The 25,632-nt window shown below is 47.0% G+C and overlaps 1 protein-coding gene across 1 annotated transcript in view; it reads right to left on the bottom strand.

Moving 5' to 3' along the window:
- Positions 1-25,632, bottom strand: part of SHROOM3 (shroom family member 3) — a 323,304-nt gene that overhangs the window by 17,555 nt on the left and 280,117 nt on the right. The window contains exons 5-9 of the mRNA XM_060093020.1: positions 15,774-18,930; positions 9,344-9,417; positions 4,612-5,397; positions 3,051-3,557; positions 347-497 (exon numbers count right to left, since the gene is read on the bottom strand). Coding sequence (XP_059949003.1) covers positions 347-497; positions 3,051-3,557; positions 4,612-5,397; positions 9,344-9,417; positions 15,774-18,930 — 4,675 coding nt within the window. The remainder of the gene's footprint in view (positions 1-346; positions 498-3,050; positions 3,558-4,611; positions 5,398-9,343; positions 9,418-15,773; positions 18,931-25,632) is intronic.

Here is a 25,632-nt window from a genome sequence, read left to right as displayed (position 1 = left end):
CCCGTGATGGTTTGGTGAGGTTGGTGATGCGACAGGCCTTTTCCCCTCCTGCTGTAAGGGGCCAATAACCCTGCTAGGACCTCGACTATCTTTCTGGGGGGAGCAGAACAAAGGCCCCCTTTCTTTTTTTTTTTTTTGCGATACGCGGGCCTCTCACTGCTGTGGCCTCTCCCGTTGCGGAGCACAGGCTCCGGACGCGCAGGCTCAGCGGCCATGGCTCACGGGCCCAGCCGCGCCGCGGCATGTGGGATCTTCCTGGACCGGGGCACGAACCCGTGTCCTCTGCATCGGCAGGCGGACTCCCAACCACTGCGCCACCAGGGAAGCCCCCCATTTCTTTCCTTACCTTCTTTTCGTTGATGTCTGCCGGCTCCTCTTCCTCATTCACTTCCTCTGGCATAGCTTTGATTTTGTTCAGAAGCTCAGCCTTGGGAGCAGACACGCTGTAGTAGACAGGACAGTTGACCAACATGCCCACTGCTTCCTTGTCTTCACTGCTGGGTCAGAAAGAACAAAAAGTACAGCCACACGCAGCTTAATTTCACCATATGTTTGTCCATTCGGAAATGTGTAAAAAAATTATATTCAGTATCTTCCCAGAAGTTAGGATGGACTAATAGGTATTTACTAGTGACTGCCTACTAACGTGTGGGGCTCTTGAAGCCAGCATACTCGGGATGGAAAACCACCAAGGGAAATATTGGGAAGGGGAGTGGGAGTCAGGACTACGGACATTTAACCTCTCTGCATGTTTCTCCTTTTGTGATAAACAGAATGATACTGACTCCCTGTTTCACAGAAAGACAACAGGGAGCCACGACTTAGTCACTGTGAAAGTATTTTCAAGGTGCTGCACAAATCTCAGGTTTTAGATTAATTATTTCCTACTCCTCCATGTTACCCATAATGTTTCTGATTGTCTACTATAACTGTTGCTTGGACACCTACCAATTTTCCTTTTCATGTAAGCCTGAGGCTCTATGTAAGCCTGGAATTTGGAGCTTGCTGGTCAACAGTGAATGAATACAAGATGTAAAATCTACTCACTGATTACACAGCAGGGGGATTTCAAGGCTGGAGAACAAACTAGAAGTTGGGAACCTGATAACTATGTTCTTTGTTTTACTATAATCAAGCTGCCTTTCATACTCTATAGGTAAAGCCCTACTCACTGAATAAATGACTCTATGGATGTAATTAGGTTCTCTAGGAGAGGTAATCTTGTGACATCGTTTTACATCCAGACCATCATTTTACTATGGAATAAAGAACCACCAAAAAGGTGTTTTTACTAGTTTCCCGCTTGCTGGGGTTGTTCCTCTAAACAGTACAGTCATGTTAATCCAGTTAATTGAAAAGATGGGGAAAAGGTCTTCTGATATAGTCCCCCCCCAACATATATTCACTGTCTTACAAATAGGCTTCTTGGACGTCTATCTGATTAAACCTCACAGTGGCTATTTGCGCAGTCTCATGTACAACAAGGACAATGCTCATTTTTACCAGAAGATGGCGATGCCATCCTTTTGCAATTCCTTAGGAAGCTCTCGGTGCTGCAAAAGCTACATGACCATTTCACTTCTAAACTTATGTTCTCATGGATAATGCCAGGAAATGCTTTTCTAAGCATGTACTTGTAGATTACTTTGGTCTTCCTATAGCGAGTGACTGGAAGACAACCACCCGTGGTGAACCGACTGGCACATCCACAGAAACTCATCTGCGGGTCCCTCGTGTACCCAGTGGATTGCCTTGCACATTGTAGGTGCTTAATAAGTGTCTGCTAAACACATGACCCTGGATAAGTCACTCCTCCTCAATTAGTCTCTGTTTGCCACATCTGAAAAAGGAGGGGCTGGACAAGGTGACTGCTGAGGGCTTGTATCAGGAGAGCCTCCGATAACCTATCAGATAGCCTGCAAGTACCACACAGCTCTTTCCTTCCTCTCCTCCCCTGCAACTCAAAAAAAAGTGTTCCTGTTAGTAATTTAGTGAGGATCCGTTGGAAATTTCTAAAATGCAAGCCCAAATTTAGATGGAATGCTCTCTGCTTTTATTTAGTCTGGAAGCCACTAACTGGAGCTCCGGACTGTTGATCCATATAGTTTTCATTGAAAATTTAAAAGAAAATAAAAACCATTCTAAATCTCTCCCATAGTAGTCCCTTAAGGAAATCAAACATGCAAGAAAATATTGCAATAACCCGGGAGAAATCAAAAGGAGGAAAAATACAGACTGCTCACGTTCCTCTCACCGGCTGTGGGCAGGCGCTGGGATGCACATTACAGGACGGGGGAACGCGCTGCTCAGGGAGCTTCGGGTGCAGACCCACGGCTGAACAAGACCACGGATGCACTCCTGTTCAGCCCCTTCCTGATGTTCAGGATGTGAGCAGACGCCCACCCTACCTCTTCAAAGGTGAATGTCAGCAGAGTAAGTCAATCTGTTTCTCTAGGCTGTCACGCTTTTTACAAGACCATGTTCACCTCGGCCGAGGGGAGGCCCCTGTGTGCTCACCACTTCCACCTGCCCCTCCCTCAGCACTGACCCATGTGGGGCTCTGTAAGGGCAACTCTGGCAGAACGGGCAGCTGCATGTGTGCTGAGTTTTTAAGGGCACTGTGTAAGCACTGAGAGTGCACAGATGCCATTACTCACATGTTCTATGACTTCAGCTGGGCATGGTTCTCATTCCTCTCTGCTTCAGTTTCCCCATTTGTAAAATGGAGATAAAATTGGTAGCTATCTCAGAAGGTTCTCACGAAGATTAAATGAGATAATGTTTACATACAGAATATAAAGCTTGATGCAGAGAACGTGAACGATAGGTTATAAACAGTAATTATTATTATTATTACTATTACTACTTGTTGCTGGGCAAACAACTCAAGGTAGGTCAGAGCCATTCCCCTAAGGCTGAGATGGAATGTCAGTCTGGGGTCAGGATCTTTGGAAGCGGGAAAACCTCAGATAAGCAGTTCTAGACTTATCATCACCCCCGTGGAAGGAGTTCAATTTTAAGTCTCTTTGGGGACATGACCAGGGACTTACCTCTTAGCTTCACATCCTGGGAAGCTGACAGTTCTCTGCATGGCCTTCCTCTTTATGCTGTTTTCCTTCAGCAGATTAGCATCTCGTGGAAACAAACCTTCCATCAGGTCCATAGTTGTCTTCATTCTGGAGTCTGGATCCAAAATGTCTGCCAAGGATTTGTCTTGGTGGACAATTTCCTTGGCCAGAGCCTCTGTTCTCATGTCTTCTGAGGTCTTCTGAGGACCAGAACTGACATTCTTTTCTAAACTTTGAGTCCCACTGACTGTGTCGTGGCTGAGGCTTTGGCTCTGGATGGAAGGTGGCTGCTCTGGGCTTGGCTGCTTGCTAAGAGACCCGGCAGGCTGGGGCAGAGCCCCGGTGTTGGAGGGTGGGTTGGTCTCATTGGCCTCTGAACTCTTGATGGAAGTTTGGGATCTGGAAGCCAGTATCTGACTATCAACCAAATGGGCTGCACCAGGGATGGGCCTTTCCTTGGCAACTGTCACCTTGGCAAGTTTGCCGGAGCTGCTAGGGATATTAAAAGGGAATGGTTAAGAGAAGAGTCAGCAGGAGGGTGAAGGAAGGCAGGGAGACGTTTGCACACGAGGGCTGTAGCTTCCCACACACACCAGGAGTTTCTGGGGTTGTTATTCCCCACAAACGGCAGGGTTCAAAAGGGCCTTTAACTAAGTCCACTAGTTGGTCACAGGGAGGTTGTGTGACTTTTTAAGGGGGACAGATCTAGCAGGAATTCAGTTTTGGTGAATGTTGCTCTTGGATTCCAGAGCTTTATTTAAGTGAACAGAGGGTAGTGAAAGGGAACAGGTGGTGTTGAGAGGAAGTTACGACAAAGGTGCTATCAGACAATGTATTTTAGTGCTGTCCTAGGGAGTATGTGTTGGAAAGTGCCTCTTCCTCATTCTCCTGTTTTCCAAGCAGAGGTCTTCCCTAAACGTTAATGACCTTCAGCCTTACTCTTTATTCCTTCCTATGGACAGAGAGAGTGACTCTGCAAAGAGAAACTGACCATAGCCCATTCCTAGTCCCGCCTCTTGCTTTGGAGAGTAAGGTTACCTCCAGGCTCGCTCTTGCGTGCTCACACGTGTGCTTGCTGTGTGTGTGTCTAGCACAGCCTGTGACTAGGCGGGCACCCCTGTTTAATTTGGGGCTCAGTATCAGGAGGCCCACTTATACTCAGATAGGAGCCATATTCTCCAGGATCAGCTCTCTCAGTAATAAACGTGATCTTTTTTTGTCTTCTGAATGCCTTTTTCTTTTGCCTTATTTCTTAACGGGTTCAGAACTCCGGGCAGGGAAGAGGGATGCTGTTTATCTGGACCCTTTGAACCTGCCACGTCCACAGAAATGAACCTCACCTTGGCGCCCAAGGACTACTAAAATGACGACCACCAAGGTCAACAAATGGAACAGTTGTGCCAGTTTCGTGAGCTGGGCTCCTGTTAAAAAACCTCCACGGGGCTCTCCAGTGGCCAGCAAGAGGCGGCTCTGGGAAGCGTGGAGCGTGGAAATCTCTCACTGGGGAGGGAGACCCTTAACCTTGGCGGAGGGCTGCTCTCACCTGGCGTGGGGCTCCCGGTAGCCCTCGCTGTCCCACTGCTCCGCACACACAGCTTCAGGGGGAGGCGGAGGGAAGTGGTCCAGATTCTGGGCCGGGGCTTCCCAGCTGGGCGGCGGCGGCGCTTCGCAGGTGGGGCCGGAAGTGGCGGTGGAGCGCAAGTCCCTCACGAACACCTCGTCGTCGTCGTTGTTGTCCTCCCGAGGTGGCAGGGAGGCCAGCGGGACCGACCCAGAGATCCGGAGGGAGACCCTGCCCAGAGTGCCCGGGGCCCCGAGGGGCGTGTCCGGGTCGGAAGTGCTGCTCTGGCTGGGGAGGGCCTGCGGCCTGGGGTAGTGCTTGGGGCTCGCTGCGCTGTCCTCGGGGAGGCTGTCCTCTCGGACCGCGTGGGCCCGCTTCACCCAGGGCGGGGAGGGCCGCGTCCCTGCTCCCTCCTCCTTCCTGCGCTCGGGGCTGGGAGGCTGGGCCGGCCGGTGGCCGCCATTTCTGGGGGTCCCGGCTGGGGTGCAGGGCTGGGCGGCGGCAGCCTGTGAGCAGTAGCTCGAGGGGCCAGGGGCAGGCAGGGCTGAGCTCGGCGGTGCAGCTCTGGTGTCTGGGAGATGCCCTTGCGCTCCTGAGGGCAGGGGCCGGGGGCAAGGCATTCTGCTGGCCTGCCTGGGAGGGTCCAGCGGTCCCAGACCCCTGCCGGGAATGGAGGCACCACCACCTGCTTTGCAGCCCGAAACCCCGCAACGAGGCCTGGGATGGTGTTGGAGCAACATCTCTTCACGGCTGGAACAGCTGAATGGCCTGGAGTGGGATACAGACACATAGGTTAGCTCTGAAGAAAAGGGGCAAACACTGAGCCCAAGGTGCATTACATGGACGGGAAAAGCATTTGATGGGGAGAAGGAAGCCCGGAGAGGCTGCACACTGTCTTCCCTTGGCTGCTCACACAGAGAACCAAGTTTAAATGAGATGCCAAGTGGGCATAAACTCCTGCAGGAAAATGTCACACGGCAAGCCTGGGGTCACAAGGCATTTCTTTTTATTAACCCTCGCTCATCACCCCATCTACCTCCCCCCATGCAAGCCAGCTTTTGAGGACAGGCTTCAGGATATAAAAGGCAGGAGCAGGTATGTTTCTTCTGCTCCTTTTAGGACTAGTTTGGGAACCAGCTCCTGACTCTGGGGAAAAGAATGCTGCCTCTTTCTTCACAGGTGTGAGCCCCACGGGGGAGGTCTGTTTGGAAAGTATTTGCGTGGGCTGCAGAATCTGAAGGGTTTATTTACAACTTGCTCTTAGTCTCCCAGTGTTTTCATTTCTTAAAATGGAAAGTAAGAAGGAAAGGGAGAATCTCACCTAAGGAGCTAATAAGCAGTTACCTCTGGAGAAAGAGACTGACCATAACGAGCAAATAGGGTGCATGGTCGTTTAAACAGCTGTCCTCTAGGCTCTAAGGAAAAACCCAACCATTTCCAATACGTTTGTTAACGTGTTTGAAAGGAAAAAAAGGAGAACAAAAACAGAGAAAACACGTCTGCAGCACTGCCTGCCATGCAAGAGTGAATGTGAGGATAAAAATATCTCCAGCAAACCACCATAATTTGTAAATCCCACATTTGTAGCTCCCTGACTAGTGTGCAAGTGAATCTGGAGAGCAGATGGCATCAGCCCCAAGTCAGAGCCCCAGCACAGGCCTGCCACGAAATCATCTAAGTGCCAGGTGAGGGCAAAGCAGCATAAAGAAGGAAAAGACCACAAAGAACCAAATTAGCTCTTCTCCTGCCATTATTTTTTCACTATAAACGCAAATGGTTGAGTAAGAGGCCCATCTTCCACTCAGATGCATGCCCTCCTCTCCCATCACAGATCCTTCTCATCTAGAAGCAGTTTCTTTACCAGAAGCCTGTCAATATTCAAGAGTGGCTATTCTGTCCTTCTTGGTGGGTTCCCAAATGGGTACACCAGGAACCCGGGGGCAGGAGGTTCACTGGGGGTGCTCCTTACCCCCATGTCTTATTCCTTTTGCTATCCCCAGATCCTGGCGCAAAGTACCCTCTCAGTAAATGTCTGTTGAACAAACGACGTCTCTTCTGCCCAACTGCTGTTTAGACTGCAGGCCATGAACTATTTTTAAACTTAGAATCCTCTAATAGGACATGGAGTAACGGGAATCTGATGTTTTAAGGACCAACTCAGGTACCTTCATTTTGCTTTTTAAAAAGGGGAGACATCACTAAAACACACAATAAAATAATATTTATCTTTTAAAGATGTAGCCCAAATAAACTTTGATATAATATTTTTAGTTTATGTTTAATCTTCCTAGTTTACAGGAACCATACTGTAAAAAACTATATTTTTGAAGGTAATAGTTGAGTTAAATGCTTAGTTTGGTTGAGAATACTTCTTCCTGGTGATTGTTTTCCAAGAATAAAGACTAGTATCATAAAGATTTTATTTCAGTCTCTTTTATAATAGAGTGTGAGAGACAAGCATCTATTGACATGTATCCAGTAATCTTAATATTCAGGAATTAAGTTTGATTAGTCTCATTTTTTTCCTTCACAGCATTTTTTTTTAATGTGGTTAAAAAAAACCCCACATAACATAAAATTTACTACTTTAAATTCATTTTAATTTTAAATTCATTTTAAAATGTTCAGTTCAGTAGTGTTAAGTACACCAATATTGTTGCAAAACAGATCTCCAGAACATTTTCATCTTGCAAATCTGAAACTATATACTTATTAAGCAACAACTCTTCTTTTGCCACTCCCCTGGCCCTTGTAACCACCATTCTACTTTTCTATCAATTCGACTACTTTAGATACCTCATACAAGGGGAATCATAAAGTATTTATGACTGGCTTATTTCACTTAGCGTAATGTCCTTGAGGTACATTCAGGTTGTAGCATGTGACAGCGTTTCCTTCCTTTTAAAGGCTCAGTAATATTCCACTGTATGCATACACCGCATTTTGTTTATCCACTCATCCACCTGTGGACATCTGGGTTGCTTCCGCCTCTTTGCTATTGTGAATACTGCTGCCTCGAACATGGGTACAAAAATCTCTCTTCAAGACACTGCTTTCAATTCTTTGGATTTATACTCAGAAGTGGGATTGCTGGGTCATACGATAGATTTTTAATTTCTTGAGGAACCTCCATACTGTTTCCGTAGCAGTTATACCATTTTGTAATCCCACCCACAGTGCACAGGGGTTCCAATTTCTCCACATCCTCACCAACACTTGTTCTTTTATGTTTTTTCAATCGTAGCCATTCTAATGAGTGTGGTTTTGATCTGCATTTCTCTGATGATTAGTGATGTGCAGTATCTTTTCATGGGCCTGTTGGCCATTTGGAGAAATGTCTATTCAAGTCCTTTTTGGAATCCAGTAATTTGATTTTTTTGTGGTTGACTTTAGTTTCACCTTAGACTTCAGACAAGCTCTCTTTTGGCAGAGCTCTAGTTCACTGTTAGTCTTCCCTTGTCTCTGGCTTTGAATTAATGCAGCCAAACTAACGTTCTCAGCCTCACCTTGACTGCTTCACTTTAGGCACAGCTCCAGGAGCAAGACCAACTACAGAAGGCTGCTCTTGGCAGTGAAGGAGGTAACCTAATACCCGCTTCCTGACCATGCTGGCAGTATTAGGTTGAGCTATCGAGAAGGTGAATGCCAGAAAAAGAGAGAAACATTGATTGAATGAAACACAGTAATAATTAAGGAACTGGCTTGAAAAAACATGGACAGTAGTAGGGAGGGTTTAAATGTATTACCATTAGTAATAACAGATGACAGTAGATAGTCCTATAATGCTGCATTAAAACTACATACAGGCATGTGGTTCAGAGGAAACTCTCTTTGGAAATTTCTACTTCTTTTTTTTTTTTTTTTTTTTTTTTTTTTGCGGTATGCGGGCCTCTCACTGTTGTGGCCTCCCCCGTTGCGGAGCACAGGCTCCGGACGCGCAGGCTCCGGACGCGCAGGCTCAGCGGCCATGGCTCACGGGCCCAGCCGCTCCGCGGCATATGGGATCCTCCCAGACCGGGGCACGAACCCGTATCCCCCGCACCGGCAGGCGGACTCTCAACCACTTGCGCCACCAGGGAGGCCCGTGGAAATTTCTACTTCTTAAGCTCCAAGTGAATAGTTTAAAGATTCTAATTCTGAAAAATTGTCCATTATATTTTTTCTACCGAGGAGAAATGATTTTGATGGCAATTTTTAAAATATGAATTTCCTGCTATTTTCTATCTCTAAGTACCTAAAATAATGATTTTAGAGCTTTATTTTTTTACTTCAGGTGATTCCTGCAAGTTTGTCTTGTTCTGTGAAGGCTGTTCATGATGCCCATTCTTTCCCTAGTGCTTTATTCCGCAGACCTGATCCTCTGGGACAGAGCCAGAAGAGATCAGCCACGTTTAAGAGAGGCCCCACGTGTGAGAGCCAGAGGATATACTTGAGAAGAGCATATCCATCAACTATTCTGATGCCAAACTTATTGGAAGTCAACCATTGCCTCAATAGCACACATTCAAAAGCTATTTTGAACAGTATCATTCTTAGAGAAAGTCATCGGTAAATAAAAAAGAAAGCTCCCCATGGCCTAGACAAACTGAAGAGGTGGCACATGACACTATGAAACATCACAATATCACACTTTGATTTCTGGAAGAGAGGAACAGAAGCATTTAACTCCGGCAGCATTCATAAGGTAGAGGGCATCATAAATACAGATACATACCTGGATCCTGGGCCAGCCAAATAACATGGATCCTTCACAAGACCAAAGCCATTGTTTTCCCCCAAAAGCACATCCTTAAAACACAAGAGGCACAGTGTTATTACCAACAAACGGGTATTTAAATTTACCAAGGGGGTTGAGGTATAAAGGAGAAGGAACATTTATTGGAGGTCCACTATTTATTATCAGGCATCATGGTGGCACTCTTACATACTAACCCATTTCATCCTCAAAGCCCAGGAAGTTCTCTTAATCCCACTGCCTTGATGAGGACACAGGCCCCAAGAAGTTAACTTTCCCAAGGTCACAAGTAGCAGAACCTCAGTCTACCTCACTGGGTGCCTCTCCTAACAAAGACCTTTTCTAAACAAGAGAAGTCTGATAACAATCATCTCCGGACTTCAGACGACTCCTATACTTGAAATATTATGATGAAAATTAAATCAAAGGGCCAAGCTTTCAAAACAGCAATAGGGAAATATGGGAGATGCCAGGAAAAGCTCAAGAATTAGATATGAATCTGGCTTGTAATCAGGTTGAAATACATTCTCTCTGGGAAAAACATCTCACCCACATGTAATGTCAGTAACTCTGGGGACACTTCAAGGGTAGTCATTATTTGTTTTTGTTTTAAATAAGGGTAGATATTAGTTTCCTGAAAGGGCTGTAGGTCAGTTTTTGTTAGTGTAAGATCAGTTCATATGTACAGGTCCCTGATGAAGATAATGATGTTGCTATTGATAAAACTCTCAATTATTTATGATAATGGGAGACAGGTAGAAAATAGGAAAATTAAATCCACATGTAATCCCTAAACTTAATTTCAACAATTTATTTCACCATTTATTCTGTCCAAAGGGCTGATTGCTTTTCATCAGCCCACCCCACTCTCTCTCTCTGTTCCCCCCACCCCCAATCATTGGTAGAGGTACTAAGAAGCAACGAAAAGAGCCAAAGGTGGGTGGGAGAAGGTCCAAAGAAGAAACAACCCTGAATATTATTAGTAACTGCAGCTTCCCCCTACTCGGCATTTACTGTGTGCTGGACACTCAGCCAAGCTCCTTATAATCCTCAAATGATGTGCCTGGAGCTGTGTTAGGCACCTGACATTTCTTCTGTAGTTTAATCTATAACAATGGGGAGAGGGGAGGTAATTGCAGCTCAGAGAGGATAAGTATCTTACCCACAATTAAGTAAGCAGCTAGGATTCAAACCATGATTTCCTCAAAGCCTAAGGTCGATCTTTGGAATCTTAAGTTGAATGGTGGCTGAGCTGGATACAATCAGATGTCAGTGCTTTGAGAAAAAGGAATTCCATGTGTCTCTGATTTGCTCAAGTATCACTAGAGGGAATGGGAATTCCTACTCTCCGCAAAAGCCTACGGTCCCTTTATAACCAACAAGGACCTACTGTAGAGCACAGGGAACTCTGCTCCATATTCTGTAATAACCTAAATGGGAAAAGAACTTGAAAAAGAACAGATACATGTACAACTGAATCACTTTGCGGTACACCTGAAATTAACACAACATTGTTAATCAACTATACTCCAATATAAAATAAAAAGTTAAAAAAAAAAAGTCTTTCCCCACTCCACCCCCTCTGTTGACATGAATGTTCACCCTCGCCAATAATTAACTGGAAAAGCCTATCTAGGTCCCCTTAAAGCTCCTAACCTAGTAACGTTCAAATATATATTTCTACTCTATTATTTCCTTTGAATTACAGTATGAGCTTGATATTTCTGTGGGTGTATATAAAATAAAAGAACTCAGACCCAGTAATAGGGCATTGAGAGAACTCTACATCTCCTGTCAATGGAAATACCATTTGGACAGAAGGAAAATGCCTTCCCAACCTAGCAGAAAGCCCAAGGAGGATACATTCCTGTTGCATTTATTTGCTTAGATTGGGCACGTATGCACTTTCAAAGAAGACTTGATTTTCTATAAACCGGTAAGAAGTATAAACTATTATGACAATTTAGGAAAAAGCAGTGGCAATGGGAGAAATGCCAGGTATAGAGTTAAGCCAACAGAAACTTGTTAAGTGTCTGTTTTTGTTAATTGTCTCTAACTTCTTTTGACCGACTTAAAAGTACACCAGTTCTTATTCTTCATTAGGCACAGTACAGTTAGAACTATAAACCTGAATCCCATCCAATTCCGATTCTCACTCTTCCTTTGGATTCTGAATTAAATATCCTAATATCTCTATGACCAATGAAATATGAAGACAGTATTCATCTACTTTGTAATATCAGCTTCAAGTATCTGCTACAATGAGTTAGAAATTCAGCTTTAAAAATTTTAAATGTTATTTAAATGTATAACAGTAATTGATAAATGTTAAAATGAAATCAATTCACTGGCTGGAGTTTTCAGATATAAGATGTTTAACTCTCACCTCCCTCCAGTCGCCCAGTCTTTTTTGATACCGGGAGGTAGCGTGGTATAGCGACTTAAAACCTCTGGAGTCAGATAGTAGGGGGTCAAAACCTTGCTCCCACTATGTTGGGCAAATTTCTCAGCCTTTCTGTGCCTCAGTTCCCTCATCTATAATATGGCGATAACAACGGTATCGCCTCCTTTGCATAGATGTAGGATTAATTTTAAGCTTATAAAACACAGTACAGTGACTGGCACATAGTAAACATTTGATTATTAGTAGCTATTCGTAACTTTACATTTTGTGGAAAGTTGATTCTGTTATTTATCCCCAAGCTTGTTGAGAGGTACTAAAAACGATATACAAGTTGCATCCTACAGAATCAAGACTACATCCAACATTGTGGGGTTCCATGCATTGAGCAATTTCCTCAGCAATCAAATGTCTGTCACACCATCACATGGTGAATGTGCTACATATAAGAAATGAAGGTCTCTGAAAATACAGTGAGAACCAGAGAAGACTCTAACTCAGCATCTGGAAAAAAAAAAAATACCCCACCAGGAATCTTATTTCTCCAAAAGGTTTCTTTTTATAGCCTCTGCTATATTTTAGATCCGTGCCAACGAACAGGTGTAAATTTCCATCTCCAAGGCAGAAATGCTTGGATTTTTTCCTGCAGCTTTGCAGGGCCTACCTACTTTAAAACAGTGACGTTTTCTAAAGTCTCACAGAAAGTAGGAAATAGCCAAGAATTTGATGTGCCCTTCAGCTCCATCACTAATATCCATTTGTTCTGCAATTACACCTTTAAAATTAAGAGGAATTAAAGGAGAGGGAATGGGAGGCTGCTTGTTCAGAGATGACCACAGCTGGCTAAGGAGAGGCCCAGGGCTGCTGAGTGTCTGAGCAGGTCTCAGGCTACAAAAAGGTGGCAGCCTTCTACAGTCATCGTTTCAAAGAATGATCAAGTTTTATAAACAGAGAAACTGATTTCCATGCTGACCTTGTTTGGGAAGCAAAAACTATCCTCACTAACGGACTTTTGAAAAGGAGCTGAATCCTTGCCCAAAGCTTGTAAAATCCTGCTCTATTAGCATCTGCCTGGCAGGAGCAAAGCAGCATTTGTGGGGATGCCTCGGACTGAGCCAGCACCAGAAACAGACTCCATATTTTGGGTTTAACTCAGCCAGATGATTTAGTCGCTACAGGGTCACTTAATTTCTGAGAGTCCTCTGAAGCTGGGATGAGAAAAATAGTTATTTAACACCTTCACCAAAGCTTAATGATAATGGTAAAAGTTACTGGAATTTATTCAAATAAATAATAATATCTTAAAATATTAACCACAATAATTATGTGGAGACTAGTTTTATTTTGTTTTTCACTAGTTCTACAACTAAGGTAGATAATGGGTGTATGAAGAAGATGCAAGGGGCAGACCTTGCCATGGACCAGTCTCAGGGCAGGCACGGTGCAGCTGCTGAGCCAGGGAATGAAGGAGGAAGCCTAAGAACACAGTCTTGATGCAGTTGCAATCTGGGGGATGATAACCTATTTTCAGAATCTGTAGGAGCAAAGCAGCGCAGATAAAGTATTTCACGTTGAAATATTTCCCCCCTCTGGCATCATATTCCTCACATTAAATAATTTCTAAATATGGTACTCACTTTATTAAAGAGAACATAAATAATGTTCTGTATTTAGCTGTCTTTCTAGAAAGTTTTTCAAATAATACCAAATAATTGGGATTTAATTGGGATCATTTCTCTATACTGCCTATGTTTTAGCTCTATTTCCCAGTTTACCAGGCTTGAGAAGTATCTGGAAGGGAAGGCAAAATAACATTCATAACCATCCAACAAATTCCTCAAGAGAGAATAATGACATCAATCAGAAGATGATTTAGTTTTCACCTAAACATTTCTGTTTTCTTTAGAACATGGGGAGAGAAATAGAGAAAATGTTTGTTCTGCTACATGGTGAGCTAGCAGAACCGTAGCTAGCAGAACAGCTAGTTTGATGGGTGAAGCCCATCGAACTAGCTGAAATGGCATGTTACACATGTGGATTTTAAAAGCGTCTTAGGGGTAGGATAAGGACTGGAAATTAGCTCTGTTCTTCATGCTAAGGGGTGAAAAACAGCTACTGGAGGCTTATGGAGGATTGCCTCTATAGACTCGTGTGTGTGTGGGGGTGGGGTGGGTTATACTGGGGAGAAGATATTTCTGAAGAGAAAGTATCTGGGAGGGAGCAGTATTTTCTCACAATGCTGTGCGTATGTGTGTTGCAGAAGCAGTGCAGCAGACAGATGTCTCAGGCAGTAATGGCTAACTCTTCTTTGTCCGAAGCTGTTTCCTCCAACTCAATGCCTCCCCCACACAACCTCCAACTCTTTGTCAACATCCTGCTCATCCTTTATAGCCTGGTTCATATCCCTTCTCCTTCAAGAGATGCTCTCTTAGATCCTCTCAGAATTACTATCCCTCCCATAGCATCTTATTTATGACCACTCCCAAAGCATTCACTATTCGTGTTAGTTATTTATACGTAAGTTCATAGTCCTTGCTCAATTGTGAACCCCAGAAAGGCAAGACCCTTATTTTCCTTTACGTTTCCTTTAAACCTATAAGCAGTCCTTCTCGTAAAACATATGCTCTACAAATGCTTGCTGAATGATTACATTCTCTGCTGGGGAAAATAGAATCTGAGAAGGGACAATGGAGGGGTATTCTCCCCTGTGGTAACATATATGTGAATTCCTCACATCTTCTTACCTGGGAAGGGAACCATGAGGCAGGACATCGACCTGCAGTGCACGTGGAGCTTGAGGATGGGCTAAGAATTAGGGGAATTAATAGACTCCTGGAGTCAGAGTGCTCGGATTTTACTCCTAGCTCCGCCTAAAATTTCCAGTGGAAAGCACCTCGTGATCTTTTCATAGTCTGGAGACTTTATGAGAGAATTGGAAAGTCTGACATTCTCCTATCTCGCCACGATAGTACACAGAAAGAGACAGAGAGACATGGATTTGATATGGATAATATACTCCACCACATAGGATTATTTTGAGCATTAATGAGATAATAAACATAAAAGCATACTTAGTTGAGGGCCTGGAGCTCAATAACCAACAATTATCAAAGTCAATAACTATACTTATTTTGTAAATGCAGAAGTCCAATAGAAACAAAGAAGGTAGGAAGCTAACGTCTTTAAAATACTGAGACATGGCCTCTACTGCATGAACTTAAAAAAAGAGAAAAGAAGCAAAACAAACAAAAAAACAAAACGCAAAAAAAACCCCAAAACAAAGAAAAAAGATAACCCCTAAATTTTCCTAATCTAATTCTTACACTGAGAAGTGGGTGACACTAAAATGAAGTTATTATATATATGTATATACTATATAATACATACATACTATATACGTATGTGTGTATATATATTATATACACTTGTCTCCCAGTACCCCCAGGGAATTGGCTCCAGGACCCCCAGGGACGGGTACCAAAATCCACCTGATGCTCTATACTGATAAAATGGCATAGTATTTGCATATAACCTACACACATCCTCCTGTATACTTTAAATCATCTCTACTTACAATCTAAATACTATGTAAATAGTTGCTGGCGCGCTGGCAAATTCAAATTTTGCTCTTTGGAACTTTCTGGAATTTTCCCAATATTTTCCATTCCAGTGCAGAACCAGGAATACGAGGCCTACTGTGTGTGTGTGTACACATATACATCTATATCCATTGATACACACACATATATATGTATAGATATCTATATCGGTATACGATACATGTATCTACATAAGATATCTACACAACTGTATTGATATCTATGTATTATATATCTGTATCTCTGTAATGATCTCATCAGAGAGGGGCACTGAGAAAGCACCTTATGAAAACGAATGCTACTCTCTTGCGTGTAAAAGGAAAACGAAGAGGAGAGGAGGGGTTAGAGAAGCCGCACTAAGGCTTCCAGGGTGCAAGGGGCAGTGCTAGGACCCGCTGGCTGCACGTACCTGGCGCTTGTCAGCGGTGGGAGATGACCGTGACCTCATGTGGACAGGGACGGCCTGGACGCCTGAGCGCTCCAGCAGGTCCTCGGCCGACATGGACTTCCCGGACCTCCCGGCCGCGGACCCCCACGGGGAGGGCTCCCCAGGGGTCCTGTCCAGCCTCTGGGGGCCCTTTGGACCGCCGTTAGCTCCACCGAGCAGTTCTCTCGGGGCTTGGTCTCCGCGGCGCCGTTCCCCGAGGTGGCGGCCGCCGGCAAAGGAGCTGCTGCGATCTCGGGGGGTCCGTGGCAGCTCCCCGCCACCCCCTTCCGCGGTGGCCGGCTGGAGGGCGGTCTCCCTGCGGGGCGGCAGGCTGGGCTCCCGCAGAGAGGAGAGACTGGAGGCCGCTGCGAGGCCGGGGCCCTCGGGCGCGGCCTGGAGGTAGGCGCTCTGGGCACGCTCCCGCAGCGGCCCAGGCTCCTGGAGGCCACAACCGGCGGCAGCGGGCCGCTTGCCGGTCTTGCGCTGAATGTAGTCGGCCAGCGCGCTCTGCTGGAACTGCTTCAGCTCGGGTCCCGACAGGCTGAGGGTGGAGCAGGCCCTGCCGTCTCGTTCGAAGATGCGGCGCCGGTCAGCCACCGAGCTCTCCGCGAACTGAGGCCCCTTCCTTGGTGGGCCTGGGGGCGCCGGCTCGGCCTCCTCCGAGACTCCCACCTCGTGCATCTTCTCGGGCTCCGAGTACGAGCGCTTCTTCTGCTCGGGGGTCAGGTGCCTGCGCGGCCCCCTCCGGGCGGCGGGGGGCGCGGGCCGGGCAGGGTCGCCCTCAGCTGGGGTCACGCTGTGCCGCTCGCGCGGGGTGTGCGGGGAGGCGGAAGCCGGCGCCTCCGGGCTCCGCAGCCCCACGTGGGCCGAGGCGGGTCGCAGCCTAAAGGGCCTGGCAGCTGTGGGCGTCCCCGGCTCAAGGTCCCGGCGTCGAAAGGAGGTGGCGCCCAGGACGCGGGACTGCGCATCCTTGATGCTGTTGCGGTAGGCGCGGCTGAAGGGGGCATCCTGCACGGGCGACTCTGGCGTGCGGGGCCGGTCATCGGGCCACACGGCCTCCTTCTCGGCCTCGCTGAAGAGCTGGAAGGTGCTCTGGCTGCGGAGCAGGCGAGCGTCCCGCCTCGGCTGCTGACCACACGGCTGCCAGGAAACCTCTTCCGGCTTCGGCTCCCCGTTTTTGCAGTGCGGCTCCCCATTGCCTAGGGGTTCAGTGGATTCGGAAAAACGGATATGGGCCTTTGTCTCCTCCAAGTCATTCCCCAAAGTATTAGAAGTTGGGAGTGTCCTGCTGGGCCTGTGGTTATAACCGTAACTAGAGCTGCCAGCACTCGGGGGTCTCTGGCTCCCTTGCTCTCGTTGCTCGATCTTGGAAACCTTCTCCAGCACCGAGCAGTGGGGCTTCCCATACTGGAAGCCCTGCAGAGCAAAGGCGCTGCTGGAGCTGAGCCTCCTTCGGCCCAGACTGGATGTCTCCTGCGGGGGTGGGGAGGGCAGCTCTTCATACCTTGGGTCTGAACTGTGGAATGAAGCCAAGGCACTGGTTCTCCCCTCAGGCCTGGGATAGGCAACTGACCTGTCCAGCTGGCTCCTCTGATCAGGAACAACAGTCCTTCCAGAGTCCTCTGCCTTGGTGCTGACTGCACAGGTGGACGTGCCTTCCAGGTAGATCTCCTGGGCTCCCCCTCCTAGATCCAGGCTGCTTTGCCTTCTTAGACTCTCAGGAATGTTTTGGAGGGAGGAGAAGGCAGATGTGGTCTTGCCGAAGTTGCTTGGCATGCTCTGGCCCAGGCTGCCTCTCTCGAGCCTCCGCCGGAGGTTGGCATTGTGGTCTTCATGGAAATCGCCCTCCCAAGGCTCTGAGGGCAGGAAAGATCTCTTGTCTTCACCCACTTGCCAGGCCTGAGCCGGAGGGGATTGGAGGCTGTGGTAATTAGAATATTTGTTGCCCTGGGTGCTCTTTCTCTCACTGGGATGTGGGCTGTCGCCTTGGAGAGGTGTGAGAAGTCTCTTCAGGGAGGTCTCCTCCTCGTTTTCAGGCACTGAGAGGAAATGGACTTTGTAGGGGACACATTTGGCCGAAACTTCAGGTTTCCTCTCTCCTGGGGACACTGAATCATGTTCTAGGGGCTGGCAGAAGGCAAAGCCAGGCCTGCTAGAACCACTTTGGTTCCCATTCTCATCAAGGGGGGCCGTCTTGTCGCAAGCTCCCTGCGGAGCTGGATACCCGCCCTCCTTGGCCAGCGCAGGGTAGAGGGTGCCGTTACCACTCACGGAAGGCCGGGGCACCTGGGCAAAGTGTGGCTCCAGGGAAGGTACTGGGTAGATGCCAGTCGGCAGCAGAGGTTGGCCAGGTTGGGCCTTCTGGGTGTAATTATGCTTGGGCTTCACTGGGGGGCTGTTTTCTGGACTCTTCTCCAGCACAGTATGCAGCTGTTCCTCTATGAAGGGAGATTTCAGGGTGCCTGCAGAGTTTGCCTGAGGCCGGCAGAACCGTTTCTGATCAAGGCTAGACCAGGAGCCAGGCCGTTCTCGCTGCCGGAAGGCCGCATAACTGTCACTCCGAGCCGGGGGCAGGGGCACACCCACTTTAGGAGGCAAGTTGTCCGCGGTGGTCTCCAAGGAGCTGGGGCAGCGCTGGCTCCAGGAGGGGGGTGCCGCTTCCTTGCCCCGAGGAACACCAGGCCATTCCTCAGAGCCCCGCCCATCTGCCAATGCTCGGGCCTCCTTACCTTGCAGGAGCAGGCCTGAAGAGTTCACCTCATACTCTGCTGAGACCCCCCTCCGGGGATCATAGACCGTCTTAACATAGCGAATGTCTGCCTGCCTCATCCCTTCTAGGAGGCCACCTCGAGCAGAAGTGGTGTCCACGGAGCCTGAACGCTCCCGGCCGGAGATGCCAGGGGCCGGATATTCGAGGATGCTAGAACTGGCGGAGAAGGAGCTGTAAGCCGAGTCTCTCTTGTTATGGAGGTGGCCAAGCTGCTCAATGCTGCTGGTAGACTTGGCCGGGGAGAGAGGGTGGCAGGGCGGGCATCCCCCGCTGGGCTCCAGGCTGTCCGTGCTCCCCTGGGAGCTGCACCGGTCGGGGCTCCGCCTCAGATAAGCACGGTCATAGCCGGAGAGGTCCCTGGTAGAGGAGCTGGAAGAAAGGGCGGCAGCGCAGTCAGCAGGGAGTCCGTATCATTCAGCAGGCTTACAGGCACGGGACCCAGCCTATAAACGCACCCTTGGGAAAGATGTTTGGTTTCTGGAAGGGTGGGGGGAAAGGGCCATATTTGGGCCTTGCTCAGCCTCCCTACGTGTCGTCACTAGGAGTAACTGCCCAACGCTGCAACCTACATGCCACTCATCAATCACCCAGGCTCGCCGAGGGAGAAGCGGGGAGCACGAGGAAGCCACGCGGCCCCTGGACACGGGCGGCACACTGATGGGATGTGCTCCATGCCGGAAGTGACATTCTGCACATGCCAAGAAATGAGAGAGGTGGGCGAGGAAAGAGGAAGAAGAGTGATGGAGACTGACATTTTATGTCTCTTGGGGCGTCTGTGGGGAGAAGGGGAAAGCTTAGTAAGAGACCAGGCACGTGAATGGGTGAGGGAGACTCTGCACATGCCCACGGTTTTAGTTAATATCTTTCCTTTTTATGGAATTGGACGGCTACTCCCTGGCAATCTTCCTGGAATCTCAACTGTACAAGAGACAGTTTGTTTGTGGGGGAGAGAGCCAAACACAAAACTGAAAGAGAGAAATACTGAGAGAATATTATAGAGCTAGAAAAAGCGGATGAGAGAGAAGGAGAGGCAGGCTGGATAAGAAGCTTTAATCATAGGAGGCTCTTGGGTGCTGGGAGCCAGTCACCCACGGACCGCTTCCCAGAGTCTGGGCAAAGCCTCATACACTGGAGGGTAAGACCTCCTTCACGAGCTCGTCCAGGTGATTTTCAGAGCCTGCTTGGGGGAGGGGGAGTGAATCTCACTCCTGGCATCATACACCCCAGAAAGTTGCCCTAAGACAGAATTACTTATAATTAGCTTTAATTATAAAATCAAAATATACTTCACCCCAGCATGTTGGGGGAGAGAGGACATGGACATAGGAAGGAGTAAGTAGCTCAAAAATCAAACAGCAGTCTCAATAGTTCAAACATTTGTGACTCACTATTCTCCAAAGAAGAGAAAAGAAGTACTAAGAGTTCTTGCCTGAGGTTTTCCATTTTCAAATGAATAGGCCTTTAAACACTATTAAAATTCATGGAGCTATTATTATATTTCTAGATCTCATGTAAGTAAATATGGTGTCTTAATGGCCGAGTATGCGATAATGCTTTGTGGCTGGACTGTCTCCAGAGTATATGGGAAGAGACTATAGAAGGATCACCTGCTGAGTCAAAACTGGCGCTGGAATTCAAGGAAAAGAAGACTACATTTTCAGCAACTCACCCTAAGAATAATTTTCTCTATCAAGGGAAGTGAACTTACTGAATGGAGCATCCTGCTTTGGGAGGGACAGGTATAAATTCAAGGGAGAAAGGAAGGGAACAGCTCCTGAGCCAACCAGATTAGGGAAGTCAGTCCTGGCACCCAGTGGCATGGTATATGTCACTGCCAGTTTTTACTCCCACTCTCCTCTAAATGAAGAGGCTGTGATGAAAATGCACATGACACGGCTCAGTTGAGGATAATCCCATATGACCCGCTTGTACTTCCCTTTAGCTCCTCTAACAGAAGATTCAGAGCTAATACTTTGAGGGCACATGGAAGCAGTAGACCCCACAAGGGCTGTTTTGCTCATCAATTCCATGCAGGTGGTAGACACTACTTAATCCTCCTCCCAACTGCTAAGAATTTTAGCAGTCTTTCACTAAAAGGGCAATTCAAATCTAATTTAGGAGCATGCAAAAAAAATCCAAGTGAATAAACCGATGGCTTTACTGTAACACTGTTGAGTGGAAGGAAATGCCACCACCAACATATCTCAAAATACAGATGGTATCTAGAAATATGAAATCACTGGTAAATCTCTAGCCAGGCAGAGCAAGGGTAGAGTGGGTTCCATCCTGTAGCCAAGGGAAACTTAACCCACCATTCCTCAGATGGAATGCATCACATGAGGACCAGAAGTGCTCTCCCTGCTACTCAGGGAGGGCTGTGTCCCTGCTGAATTCCCATTCCCAAGCTGACTGGGAACTAAGACCAAGTGACCTATGCCATGCCATGACATGGAGTGCCCTGACATCACCCTCTAGGAACAAGTTCTTCTACCGTGTTCTGGAAGCAGTCATTCTGACTACCCTGGCCATTCCTGCTTCCAAGATGGGGTACTCTTAATGATGGTTGAGAAGAACTTGGCATGAAGGTCTTCAAGCCCTGCAAGAGTTGCAGCCAACACAGAGACAGACTTACTCTTAAGATGAGTGCATCAAGTGTGTCAGAGTTCTTACTGTGGTCTGACAACTTCTCCTACCTCATTTTCTACCGCCCTCCTTCTTGCTCACCGCACTCTGGCATAATGGCCAACTTACAGCACCTCAAACCCATGAAACCCATGACTTCCCTGGTGGCGCAGTGGTTAAGAATCCACCTGCCAATGCAGGGGACACGGGTTCGAGCCCTGGTCCGGGAAGATCCCACATGCCGCGGAGCAACTAAGCCCACGCGCCACGACTACTGAGCCTGTGCTCTACAGCCTGCGAACCACAACTACTGAAGCCCGCGTGCCTAGAGCCCATGCTCTGCAACAAGAGAAGCCACTGCAGTGAGAAGCCCGCGCACCACAACGAAGAGTAGCCCCCGCTCGCTGCAACTAGAGAAAGCCCGTGTGCAGCAATGAAGACCCAACGCAGCCATAAATAAATAAATAGACAGACAGACAGATAAATAAATAAATAAATAAATAACCCATGAAATACATTCCCACGTCAGGGTCTCAGGGCCTTTGTACTCGCTGTTCCCACAAAAAACGAATGCTCTTCACCTGGGGCAATCTCTTCCCCTTATTCAAGTCTCTGCATCAGAGAAGACTTCCTGCTACTCACTAAAAAGCACCTCTTCTGTCCTTACTCCCTGTTACTCTGCTTTACTTTCTTCATGGCACTTACCACTACTTGACATCACATCACCTCTGTTTGAAAGTATTAATATTTTCTAAATACTTAAACCACAGCAAAAAGCACAAGTGTAGGGCTTCCCTGGTGGCGCAGTGGTTGAGAATCCGCCTGCCAATGCAGGGGACACAGGTTCGTGCCCCGGTCCGGGAAGATCCCACAGGCCGCGGAGCGGCTGGGCCCGTGAGCCATGGCCGCTGAGCCTGCGCGTCCGGAGCCTGTGCTCCACAAGGGGAAAGGCCACAATGGTGAGAGGCCCGTGTACCGCAAAAAAAAAAAAAAAAAAAGCACAAGTGTATGCAAACATTTCCTAAAGCGTACTCCCAGAATATTAATTGCTTAGATGACCAAATATGTTTGGAAAATACTGGGCTAGATGACTTAAATAATTGTAATTACTTTAAGACTCCTGAGTCCTTAATAAACTTGCTCATGTGATGTTCTTAAAGGAAAATATACTAAGCAGTGTTTTCTAAACTTATGTGACCCTAGAAACTTTTTCCCAAGGAGTATCTAATGGATTATTATTCCATGGAACACACCTGGGGAAACAAATACAGCAGGCTGCGGGTTTTTTATGTCTCATTCAGTCTTGTACCCTCAATAATCAGAAATCAGCTGAGACGTAGTGGGTATTCCACACATATTTGCTGAAGGAGTGAATCAATGAACACATACTGGTTCTTTAGAGTTTTGATACTGTTATTTCAGCCTCTTAGGAGGGGACCAGACTACACGACTTTTCAAGGTTTCTTCTAAAGTACATAGGACTTTAGAAGTCCTAATACTTCAGGACCATTGTGAGATTTCTGTATGACAGCAAAAAGGCAGTGACAAGGATCTGACAGAAAGAGGCTGAAATACAATTTTGGTGGAATTCCAGATCCAAGCCAGCTTGCAGGCAGTGAAAATTACATGTCTCCAGTCTCTCTGAACTTCTCTCTCCCTCTCTCCTCACTCCTGCCTTTCCCCATCCCTAGAGCTCCCTCTTTCTCCTGCTTCTTAATGAGAAGCAGAGCCACACACTTAGGACTGAGACTAAGTAATATTCCTGGTTTCTGGAACTGTCAGAAGGCTGTCAGAGGGATGCCGCCCACCAGACCACTAGATGCCACTGTGTTCCTCAGAAACATGCCAGGAGAGCTTCTCCGTCTACAGCTGCCAAGGGCTGACCCTCTGAGCAGAACTCAGAGCTGCAAGCCCGAGGCATGGAATGAACAGACCACAGGATGCTCTGGGCTGCAGTAGGAGCTGGGTAACCCGAGCTTCCCTTTCTCCCTCTCTCTTCCTCCACAGAGCTTTTGTTCTGAAGCTTGAATTAGAGGGCAGACTGGTAGGTACAGTACAAGATCCACCTGCCTCTGGAGGTTGGGATGAGGAGGAAACAGCAGGTAGAGAAGCAGAACCTTCAGAATATTGCACGTCTGATGCCAACACCATCTTTCTCCTGAGGCCTCTTGGAGCTCACCATAGTTACTGCAAGCACTTATTCTAAGCACTGATTGCAGTCATCTTATTGCTGCCTTTGGACAAGCTTGTATTTTAGGTCGCAGTACGACTTCAGGTTTAGGGACTCCTAAGGCTAGCGGTTAGGAGGCTCCGAAGGGCCCCACTGTTTAGGGGTACCCTGTTAACACACTCCTGCATTTTATAAGTGTGTGCCGGTTTATGCCATTAACCTAGTCCATTACTAGGTTTCACTGTACCTCTGACAAGTCTTCAGCCTAATTGTTGTAATTAGTTTTCATAGTTACTGAGTGCTCACTAGGTTTCAGGAACTACACTAAATGTTTTGCATATGTTATTTTGCTTAATCCTCACCACGAGCCAATGAGATCTGTATTATGAATTGCATTTTACAGACAAGGAAACCAAGATCAAAGAGGTGAAGTGATTTGCTCAAGCTCATGCAGTAGGCGGTGAAGTGGAGATTTAAACCGAGGTCTCACTTAAAAGCCCAAGTAGCTCACCATCGAGCTGTCCTTCCTTCACACTGTTAGGCCCGTGCATCTAACCTTCTAAAGGCCTTCAACACCGCTGTGCCCACAGAGCAAAAGCGCTGTGTCTGCACGGGGCATGGGCACTGCTAGCAGCTGTGTTCCCAGAGCACACATGGCTCAGATGGTGAGAAGAAATTCTTTCGGGGTTATTGGGAGGGGCACGGGCAAGGGAGAGGAGTGTCTGTAACAAGGAGGGTAACCAGGAAGGTATCCTAACGTGCTGGGAGCCATGCCCACCAGTCAGAGCTCTAGGATTCGGCCCTTGATTTGACCAGACATGAGTGTTAGGGGTTCTGAGTCCTCGCCCAATGGGTACCCACCACCCGGTAGTTAAGTCATCCTTCCAGAAACATCCTCCACTCCCTGATACAGACAAGCACTTGCATCTCATTTGTATGTGGGACCCATATTACCTTGACTTTCCTACCTCCACACCATAACCTATATATCCAAGTACTTCCAAAAAAGTGCTAAGTGACTGAGCCTGCCTCCCTGGGATCAGAAGATGGATTCCAATTTGCACGGCTCCAAGTCTGTAGTAAATGTAGGGGCGTCCTGACTTAGTCCTTTAATATAAAGAACTAAGTAGGTGGTCAGGTTTGGCTCCCTTCTCCCCAGTCCCCTTCACTTGTGTAAGGTCTGATTACTATAATAAATCCCTTCTCCTGTAACAACCGTGATGGCTCTGCTTTTCTCTGACTGGACCTTGACTGATAGAGTGACGAGAAAAGCAGAGGAAGAATAACTAGTATAACTAGTGTAGAGGAAGTACAGGAGATTACATGCAACGGCTTTGAAACCTAGCTTGGATTTGAGTCTTGACTTGGGTACTGATCACATGTTTGACCTTGGACAAAGCCATCTTTCCAGCTTCAATGTCCTGTCCTGCGAAATGGAGTTAAGAACACTGTACCTGTTTCAAGGGTGTATAGGAAGGACCACATGAGGTGATGTATACATTGAGCGGTCCTCGGTGTGTTAACTGCTTCGATTGGAGCTAAGCTGGATAACTGGCTTTAACAGAAGGAGAAAAACCAACTGGGGAGTTCAAATACTGAATAAAATCATTCAGATAAAAATCAGATACAGAGGAATGGATAAAGAAGATGTGGTACATATATACAGAATATTACTCAGCCATAAAAAGGAACAAAATTGGGTCATTTGTAGAGACGTGGATGGACTCAGAGACTGTCATACAGAGTGAAGTAAGTCAGAAAGAGAAAAACAAATACCGTATACTAATGCATATATGTGGAATCTAAAAAAATGGTATAGATGATCTTACTTGCAAAGCAGAAATAGACACAGACATAGAGAACAAACATATGTAGACCAAGGAGGAAGGGGGTGGGGTGGGAGGAATTGGGAGATGGGGATTGACATATATACACTATTGATACTATGTATAAAATAGATAACTAATGAGAACCTACTGAATAGCACAGGAAACTCTACTCAATGCTCTGTGGTGACCTTAATGGGAAGGAAATCCAAAAAAAAGGGGATATGTATATACGTACAACTGATTCACTTTGCTGTACAGCAGAAACTAACACAACATTGTAAAGCAACTATACTCCAATAAAAATTAATTTAAAAAACCAGATACATATTTGAAGAAAGCACACTAAGCACTGAGGGAGGGAGTTGTCAGTTTTTCTAGTATAGTGCTATAACGTGTGATTGAGAAATGTCTGACTGAGAATCAATAGGCCCCATAAATATCTCAAGTGAG

This window comes from Mesoplodon densirostris, chromosome 1 (genome assembly GCF_025265405.1).
Source record: "Mesoplodon densirostris isolate mMesDen1 chromosome 1, mMesDen1 primary haplotype, whole genome shotgun sequence".
Lineage (NCBI taxonomy): Eukaryota > Metazoa > Chordata > Mammalia > Artiodactyla > Ziphiidae > Mesoplodon > Mesoplodon densirostris.
The sequence above is the reverse complement of the archived record's forward strand: the minus strand, read 5'-3'. Positions and strand labels throughout refer to the sequence as shown.